Below are 10,142 nucleotides of genomic sequence, written 5' to 3'. Positions count from 1 at the left end.
ACCATGGTGATCTACCCCGATAAGAACTGAACCGGCTTCGTGAGACCGAAAACCCAGGGTTAACCCTGAAGTTACCTCGCTAAGACATTAATCCTGCTTCGTGATACAGGCCCCTGGTTTCAGCTGGCGAGCTTTTAGCGCACCTTCGGCGAAGCCTTTTGGTACGAAACTGTCACTGCGCCAAGCTGGATCTGTCGACACCTCCCCCTGCTGCGCCGCCACACCCATCTCAGCGCACCTCGGCTTGCCAAACTACCAAACTGAGCGCACCTCGGGTTGCGCTGCTCGAAACTAGCTCTGTGCGGGGTTCGCCACCCTGCGCCGCGCCGGGAAACTAGAGCCCATTATTTTCAAGGGCACAAGGCCACATTATGAGGGCCACGTGGCCCTCGTGAAATTCCTGCCCTGGACCAGAGTATTCATTTTTTCATCAGTAGGTTGTTGAATTCTCATTTCTTCACTTATCCAGATTCACTCTAGCCATGTGCGATATTACGTGTCAAACTAAAGATGGTGCCAGTGTGGTGTCATCATTTGAGACAGACAGTATGTCCTGATAATATAGAAAACATACCAACTGGAATCTGACAAAAGACACCAAACTGACTGTATTTTACTGGAACAATCCCAGACTACAGTGATAACCCAGTCAAGTATTCATCTTACAGGATCACTCACACAAAATGATGCCGTTAATGTATGGAAAAAATGACTGGCTCTTTAAGAACACTTCTATTTTGAAATTGGCAGCACTGCTCGTGACTTTGACAGACATCTGTTGGTCCCACCATACTTAGTGTTTTTACAAACAGCACAGTGCATTCATTTCTTGCATGTAAACTTCTGAAATGGTGTATTGTCAACTTCCATACACAACAAAGTATATGCATTAGTGTAAAGTCACTAAACTGGGATAGAGTCCTCATATGACCAAACTAACACCTTCAGCTCCACTGCATCAGTGGACTGGATGTAAACCATGTAATCCTATTCATAAACCAATATCTGACACAATAAAACCACAATTATGAGAATAACATCTCCTGAAGCCCTAAAATAAACAGTTTGAAACAATTTGACAAGTCATATACAACAAGACACTGGGAGAAATGTTTGGTTCATTTTTTATTGGTGTATAAAAGAGACTTTTCTTTTAATATAAAACTGATGATGATGATAAACAAATCAATTGTTATAAGGAAAAAGAAGTAAAAACCAAAGCATAACAAATGACAGATAGGAAAGTGGATATTTGGCTACTCTGTGAGATATTTTTTTCCCACTTTTCAAGTGAACTTGATAAAGCCTTTGACTTAATAGCACAAATGGACGTAGTGACCGGAACTAGGGATTCTCTACTTCCAGGAGTCAAGGAGTCAGCCCTTACCACAAACCACTTAACACCGTAAGATCCCTGCTGGTACACCCTAAACACAGGAACTCCCCTGTGAAGAAGACAAGAGAGGTGTATTACATCATCACAACCTCACGTATAACAGCTGAGGGGAACACTACATCAGTGGAACAGCAAAAAGTCTGAACAAGAGACTGAATGAACGCCAGAAAGACATCCTTCAGCATCACCATCTACTGGGAGATCGTTCACATCACACAGTCTCTCCCTGCATATCACCACCTGCCATTACGTGACTGAAGTACTGCACTGAGGTCACATGACAACTGAACCAACTCCATCACGACTCCCCTCATCATCCCATGAAGACCACATAATGCAGTTGAAAGCTCTAGAGAAAGCTAACCTTGACATGGGATTATTTTGGTAAACTGCTGTACTTGAGGTCAAGAATGAACTTTCACCGAATAATTACTTAATTTCTGTGGAAAAAAACAACAACATCATTACACATAAACCTCAGTTTAGACACTGCTGAAGTAGATGTAAAACCAAATGAATGGATAAAAAAAGACAGTACCAGACTGCAGGCAACCTATCACCAAAACAATGAACATCAATAGAGTATTTGTGTCGACATGTTGCCCACCACTCAGATGTTGAAAGAAACAACTTCTGTGGTCGTAACGACAGCACTGCCAGGCTGAAGTTCCTGCAACCTTGAATTAAACTCTTTTTCACCCATACTACAATGGTCTTTTATCTGGATGATGTTAAGTCTGATCAGGCCCTTGAACTGACATCTGGTATTTAAGGGATGTTTTCAGTATTCTGTCTCATTATGGCAATGCAGGTGGGAAGATGGGGCGAAGGTACCTAAAGACAAACACGGCTGGAATCATAACTACAGCCTGGAACTGCTACTACATTACCCCCTTTCCTTTAAGACTCCTGTTGTGGTGCTCTGCTGCCCCCTGCAGGGAGGCATGGACGATGACATCACATGATTGTCATGGCTTGTCTGTGGGCATGCCACACTTCATGAGCAAGTTAAAATGTAACTTGCACGTTTGACATGTCCATTTTTGTACACTACACCGTATGATTGGAAATAATTGTGTCATTTTTCAAACACAGTCTAAGGCTGGAGATACACTTCCTTTAAACTAAGCATTCGCATGTGCATGATGGCTACCTCATGTACCCTGCGTCTGTTTGGAGTGTTGGTTGTGCATGTCCACAAATGCAAGATGCAATACACACATGAATGGTAGGGGCAGTGATGGCAGAATGAGAGAAACATACTTGCCATTGTCACAGTGTGTTTGATACATACTACCTATGATGGCACCACTGTCCTCAGTAGTACCCTCCTCAAGTCAGAGTCCTGCACCAGGTAACCAGCAAAAGCCGTGTAACAGGTAAAAATATGTGTATATATATAAATTCACAGGTACAGGCACAGGTAAAACAGAACTATATGCGGCCAGGCAACAAGTGAGAAGAGAAATACATTTTTTATGTTTCAGAATCAAACAAATGAAAAAGATGTGCAGTATATGTGCAATACTTTGACATCTAAATCTCTATTATCAAGCCTCAATTCCTTTTATTTTGAAAGTCAGTAACACAAGTTCAACCTTTGACCCTGTCATCATCTTTGTCACCGAAGTGGAGGACTCCAGCCATGAAACTTTGCAGCCCGAGGATGAGGTGGCAGCCCATATCGAATTCAAGACACCCAAGGATCCTTTTGAGGTTTAATGGTGGTGGGAAAAGCATGCTAAATTGTTTCCTAACCTGGCAGTAATTGTGCAGAATGTTTTCACCATCAATGTTTTTAGCATCAAGCCCAGCCAGTGAAAGAGACTTTTCCTCTGCTGGATTTGTAATCCAAGAACAGAGAACCCAGCCTAATGTGAGTGACTGTAGCCTGTGTGTGTTTAATCACAATTGCGGGTCGGGTCGCGGGAGTTCTATGAACAGGTGTGGGCGGGGGTGGCTTTGACTTATACATAATGACAGGTAGTAATGGGTCGGTTCTGGTTCTGACCTTTACGAGTCTGGGCGGGTGTGGGTTTTAAAAAATGGACCTGTGTAGGACTCTGCCTCAAGTGTTGCCATGTTTATTGTTTATGTCACACAAATCTGGAAGTTCTGCTTGTGCTGAATTCTGCGCTGTGCCTTCTAGTGGAGTCATCCAGTAACATAGTATAATGTAGTATAGAGGCAATAATGTCAACAGTTATATCCTCAATGCAGCTGGTTGTGTATGCAAATGTGTGGTTAAAAAGCCAGTATATCTCCAGCCTAACACAGTCAGCTCTGTGGTGATGGTGTCATTGCTGACATCTGTACCTGCAGGACACGGTGCCAACAGCAATTTGGTCATTTCTTCAACATGTGATGGTGTGATGACATTTCTAACTATGTACAGTAAGGTCACTATTACTCCGCCACAGTTCTGACTTTCTGTTTGTCCACCAGACTAAATCTGCTACTGCTGCTGGCCCCTCTCCCTTTATATCGTCTCATCCAAATCAAAGATTACACTGATTTAAAGGTTGCTTTTGGCAAAAGTGCAAATGATACCATTTGGAAAGAAAATGATGCACCTTATCTCTCTCTCTCGCACACACACACACACACACACACACACACACGGACAAGGCTTTGGTGTTCATAGTAACAGTGCTTAGAAGAGGACACAGGGACAGCCACCACTCTCCTGTTTCCCTGTGTGATGAGCTGGAGGAGGAGGACTCTCCATCTCCTGAAACTTTCTGTGGATGAGGAAGAGTAGAAACAGAGAAAGAGGAATGAATCATTGTAAAGTTTTGCCCCTGGTGACAGGGGGCACAGTGTCCCCTTGTACACATTACACAGTGTCATTTGACTGATAGTTGATATCCCAAATATTGATGAATGCAGGTTTAACTAGAATTACCACCTTGCAATTGTATGCCTCCGCACACCAGTCAAGTTTCTTTTACAGTTTACATCCATGTCTGTGAAAACATGGATGCTTCACACCCATTGTCCCCCGAGCAGCACAAAAGAACTAAACAATCAGCACAGTTTCAAGTTGGACACCCAAGATTAGTGTCACCAATTAAGCATCTGACCAAATATTTCCCCTTCTGTTCCTGAGATATGACGTTGAGTAATGGCCAGTAAAGTGTTTTATGTAGCCATTATGATGTCGCAGCAGAGTTGACCTTTGACCTTTTGTATATAAAATGTCACCACTTCATTATTTTATCTTGTTAGACATTTATGTGAAATTTTGTCATAATCAGCAAATTAATTCCTAAGTTATGGCCAAAAACGTATTTAATTTATTCACACTGACCTTGACCTTTGACCTTCGACCACAAAATTTAAAACCATTTATTCTTCAGTACATGTGCACGAGAAATTCCCTCAAGGTGTTCTAGAAATACCATGTTCATAAGAATGAGCCAGATGCAAGGCCACACTGACCTTGACTTTTGCCCACCAAAATCCAATCATTTCGGTGTTGAGTCCAAGTGAAAATTTGTGCCAAATTTAAAGAAATTCCCTCACGATATTCTTGAGATATCCCACTCACAAAATGAGACAGACAAGGTCACAGTGATCTTGACCTTTGACCACCAAAATCTAATCAGTTCGTTATTGAGTCCAAGTGAATGTTTGTGCCAAATTTGAAGAAATTTCCTGGGACATATGTACATACGTACGTACGGACAACTCCAAAACATAATGCCTTCGGCCATGGCTATCGCTGGCGTGGAGGCATAAAAAGATGTGAAAGATATTAAGAGAAAACTATTTGAGAGGATTCTTGGTTGTAAAATAAAACTACTCATAATCCTTTACTGGACTGTAACAAAATGTAAGGTGTATCCATTGTCATGGGATCTGGTTTTGATTTAATCCCTGCTTTGGAGATTCTCATTAGCATTAGACTGTGTTTAGACCGACATCCCTAACTTACAGGTATGTGTGGATATCGCAGATTGTAACACAATAGACGAATTTCCTACTGCTAATATACCTTTGTACCGTGGTCGGGCGGTGTCGATGGGTGTCCGAGTGGACCGTGGTGGCGCTGACGGTGACGACCGAGGGCCGGGACTGGAGTACCCAGCGGTGAGCAAGGCGTCGGCTGCAGGGCGAGAGTGCGGAGCCGGGCCTTGGCCTGGCCGGGAGCTGAGTCCGGAGCTCAGCGGGGAGTCACCTGAGATGACCGCGGCGGGGACCACGGCAGCTGGAGACTCATTCGCAGAGTTTACTGAAGTTACTGCCAAGAAGGAACTTCACTTTGCGCATCTTAATGTGAGAAGTCTGCTTCCTAAAATAGACGAAATCCATATGCTGGTAACGACATCCATGGTGGGAATATTTTGCTTGACTGAGACCTGGCTTGATGACTCTATCAGTGACAGCGATATCAGCATTGACAATTATTCCCTTAATAGGAAGGACCGAAATCGCAACGGGGGTTGTGTATGTGATTTTGTCCGCTCGGATATTAACTACTATGTCAAATCTGATTTGGACAATGATGATGATATTGAGGTTTTATTGTTAGATATTTGTCTTCCCAAATCGAAGCCTGTCCTATTAGGGGTGTGCTACAGACCACCCAACAATAACAAGTTTTATGAAAGCCTTGAAGTGCTTCTTAACAAATGTGCTAGTATGGGGAGAGAATGTGTTTTATTTTTTTGAATTCAGAACTAGCCCAGCTAGTGACTGCTGTGAATAGGGCAGCTGACAACAAGGGAAAGACCATGTGACCGCTTGGAAAGACAGCGGACAGGAGGGTAAAGACCCCAAAGGTGCTGGCATGGGCTAGCAACCCATGGTAGCAGTGGTGAGGTGTAGCAGCCTTACTACAACCAAAATTAGCTACCGCCAACATAGGGAAAATACCCCAAGAGTCAGCGAGAACTGGGGTGGAAAATGACTCACAGGTGGATTACACGGTAACAGACATTGGAACAGACACGACTATGCATTGGATCTGTGACTCAGTGAAGGATAGGGGCACGGACCTATCCACCAGGGTTAGAATTAGCAGCACTCAGGGCAAGGTGAGCGCATCTGTAGAGGATAAAAGTAGCACAGTCGAGAACAAGATGCTTCAGGTTTGTCCTTGCGGCTGGCAGAAAGTAACATCAGATATAATTTACTCATATGGTGCAGAGAGGTTCGGGGTGCATGAGAGAAAGAGGAATGAGAGGGCACAGTCAGGTAAGTGTAGGCGAAAAGAGAAATAGAGAAGTTAGTTAAGGAAAGGAGACAGTTAAGAAAGCAGTGGGAAAAGGCTACAGAAGAAGAAAGGGAGGGAATTAATGTGTTGCAAGAGGAGTTGAGAAGCAGGCTAGCAGTTCTTAGAAGGGCAAAGCATCTCAGGAAAAAGAGGAGGAAGAAGGAACATGTTAGGACCGTTTTTTTCAGGGACACTTTTAAGTTTGTTAAAGGATTGTTCAGCCAGGAAAGGGGAAAGCAGCTCAAAGCAGGAAAGCTAGAGGTTGAAGAATATTTGAGAAGTACATATTCAGATTTAGAGAAGAATAGGATAGTAGGTTTCCCACCGGATATCCCTCCATTAGGAGGGATAGAGCATGAGATGGATGTCAGGCCACCTAGGTTGAAGGAAGTTCAGGAGGTGGTCAGACGTGCAAAGGCTTCTTTGGCCCCAGGGCCTAATGGAGTCCCCTTCCGGGTTTATAAAAGTGCAACCTGTATTTGTCTTATTTTTAAATTTATATATGCATATAAATAAATCAAATCAAATCAAATAAATCACCTGATATCCTTAAATTTTTGTGGAAACAGCTTAGAATAGTTTGGGAGAAAAAAATTATCCCAAGAGCATGGCGTAAGGCAGGGGGTGTCCTCATTCCTAAGGAGAAGGAGTCTGTGGACCTCAGCCAATTCCAGATGATTTCTCTCTTGAATGTAGAGGGGAAGATTTTCTTTAGTGTAGTAGCGCAGAGATTAGCTAGCTACTTAGAAAGGAATAACTTAATAGATACCATGGTGCGGAAGGCAGGAATACCAGGTTTTGCAAGGTGCTGAGAGCATACTAGCATGATCTGGCACCAGATTCAGGCAGCGAAGATTAAGAAAAGGGACCTGCATGTAATATTTTTAGATCTTGCAAATGCGTTTGGTTCAGTACCGCATAGCCTCATTTGGAGTGTGTTTGACTACTTCAAAGTGCCACAGGTAGTTAACTTAGTGAAAGCATACTTTCAGGATATTAGGTTGTGTCTAAGTAAGGCAGGTTTCACAACAGGTTGGCAGAGGCTAGAAATAGGCATCATGGCAGGGTGTACAATTTCGCCATTAGCATTTACGATGGCGATGGAAGTAATCATCAGGGCTTCTAAGTGGTTGGTAGGTGGAGAGAGATGGCAGAACGGGTTGCATCTTCCACCAGTTAGGGCTTACATGGATGACAACTGGTGACCACAACAATGCCATGTACAAAGAGGCTACTAGAGAAGGTAAATAAGAACCTCAAGTAGGCCAGCATGAAGATCAAGCCTAGTAAGTCTAGAAGCATCTCGATAAGTAGAGGGAAGTTAAGTGATAGGAAGTTTGTCATGGATGATGAGGAAATCCCAACAATTAGGGAACAGTCAGTAAATAGCTTAGGTAGGTGGTACAATGTAGAGTTGAATGATGAGGAACAGGTGGTGAAATTTAGAAAAGATGTGGTGGAAGGATTGGATAGAATAGATAAATCAGAACTTCCAGGAAAGTTGAAGTTGTGGTGTTCGCAATTTGGGCTATATCCTAGGTTAATGTGGCTAGGGTGGTGACGGTATGTATTTTTTCTCACAGCGGTGACAGAGTGACATATCACCGCGGTATGGCGGTGATACGTCACATTTAAAATAAACATGTTTAAACATTAATTCAAAAAAAGAGAGTCTGTTTTAGTTGTTTTAGAAGAGGTTTGATACATGATAGTGTGTTTACGTCCTGCGCGGATGGATACACCGGTGAGCAACAGCTGCAGCTGGCTCTGGGACAGGTACGCTAGGTCACTCGGTAAAAGCAAACAAAGACACGACATGGACGATATTACTCACTCGACTGAAAGCTGTCCATCAGCTCCTGCAGGCCTGGGTGTTTTTTCCAGTTTAACTTAGTGATTGCTGCAAAGTTTTCACTTCTTGTGATGCACTCCCAAATCGTCGGAGTATTCTTTTAACATTTGGCTTGGGAACCAGATCCGCCACCATGATGAATCAGCTTTTTTTCTCTCTTTTTTTTTGTGCGGTGATGACCTCTTCACCGCGGTAGGCATCACGTGACCGCGGTATTGCGGTGATGCGGTTATTGTCACAGCCCTAAATGTGGCCATTGTCAATTTGTGAAATTCCAAAATCCGTTGTGGAGAGAATTGAAAGGTCGGTTAGCTCCTATATTAGGAAGTGGTTGGACACTCCTAGGTGCCTAAGTAGTGTTGCATTGTATGGAAAAGGAATACTTCAGCTGCCAGTATCTAGTTTAACAGAGGAATTTAAATGTACCAAGGTCAGGACAGAGCTCTTGTTATCTGGGAGTAAGGACGTGGTAGTTAGGAGTGTGGTTCCAAATCCAACCAAGGGGAGGAAGTGGAACTCAAGATCGGCAGTTCAGGAGTCAGAGGCAGCTCTTAGGCATGCAGAGATTGTAGGTAATGTTCAGTTTGGCCGGGGAGGCCTGGGGCTTGGCTCAGGCAAACCGGTATGGAATAAAGCAGGTCTCAAAGATAAAAGAAAGCTGGTTGTGGAACAGATACGTAGACAGGAGGAGATATTAAGGGGTGCAAAGGTAGTGGCCCAGGCTAAACAGGGACAGTGGTTGAATTGGGAAAGTGTAGAGAAGAGGAAGCTTAGTTGGAGGGACCTGTGGAGTATGGAGGAGAATCGTATTAGATTCCTGGTAGGGGCTACATACGATGTGTTACCAACCCCCCAGAACCTAAAACTGTGGGTAAATGAGGACCCATCATGCCCATTGTGTTCAGGTACCGCAACCTTAAAGCATATTTTGTCAGGCTGTAAAGTTAGCTTGTCATAAGGCCGATATACATGGCGACATAACCAGGTGTTGAAATGTTTAGCTGCAGGCATAATGTCAGTTGGGGGCCAGCAGGGGGAACTACTAAGCGGGGTACATAACTCCTTGAGATCAGGTGGAGAGATCCACTTCCTCTCAGGAGGAAATCCAGGAAGAGGAAGGTTATTTAAGTGTGGGAGTGGCCTATTTGAATCTGAATTGAATTGAATTTGAATTGAGTGTGTTTGCTGATCCTGTAAGTTTATTTATCTCCTTTAACTTTAGCTTATATTGGAGTTATGCTATGTAGGGTGTGAAATAGAGTATGGTGAATGTGCTAGGAAAGGTAGTATCGGCACTGTCACTACCTGGAGCTCGCATGTACGGAGCCTGGGTTTGGTTGGAGGTGGCAGTGCTGTTTGGGCTGAGAAAGCCATGTGTAAGTAAGGTAAAGGAGGTTATTGGGTTGGTGCGGGGAGCACTTAGTACTTAGCACTTAGTAGCAGAACTACTAGGCAGAATCATCTTCCTGTTACGGTCCGGGAGGCAGACACTGTCTCCACATTTAAGACTAGACTTAAGACTTTCCTCTTTGATAAAGCTTATAGTTAGGGCTGGCTCAGGCTTGCCCTGTACCAGCCCCTAGTTAGGCTGACTTAGGCCTAGTCTGCCGGAGGACCCCCCTATAATACACCGGGCACCTTCTCTTCTTCTCTCCTTCTCTCTCTCTCTCTCTCTC

The 10,142-nt window shown here is 43.7% G+C and overlaps 1 protein-coding gene across 1 annotated transcript in view; it reads right to left on the bottom strand.

Moving 5' to 3' along the window:
• Positions 1 to 1,112: 1,112 nt before the first annotated feature.
• The window catches only part of rras (RAS related), a 53,966-nt gene continuing 44,936 nt past the window's right edge, over positions 1,113 to 10,142 (bottom strand). The window contains exon 6 of the mRNA XM_050070319.1: positions 1,113 to 4,137. Coding sequence (XP_049926276.1) covers positions 4,050 to 4,137 — 88 coding nt within the window. The 3' untranslated portion in view covers positions 1,113 to 4,049. The remainder of the gene's footprint in view (positions 4,138 to 10,142) is intronic.

The sequence above is a fragment of the Epinephelus moara genome, chromosome 18 (assembly GCF_006386435.1).
Source record: "Epinephelus moara isolate mb chromosome 18, YSFRI_EMoa_1.0, whole genome shotgun sequence".
Lineage (NCBI taxonomy): Eukaryota > Metazoa > Chordata > Actinopteri > Perciformes > Serranidae > Epinephelus > Epinephelus moara.
The sequence above is the reverse complement of the archived record's forward strand: the minus strand, read 5'-3'. Positions and strand labels throughout refer to the sequence as shown.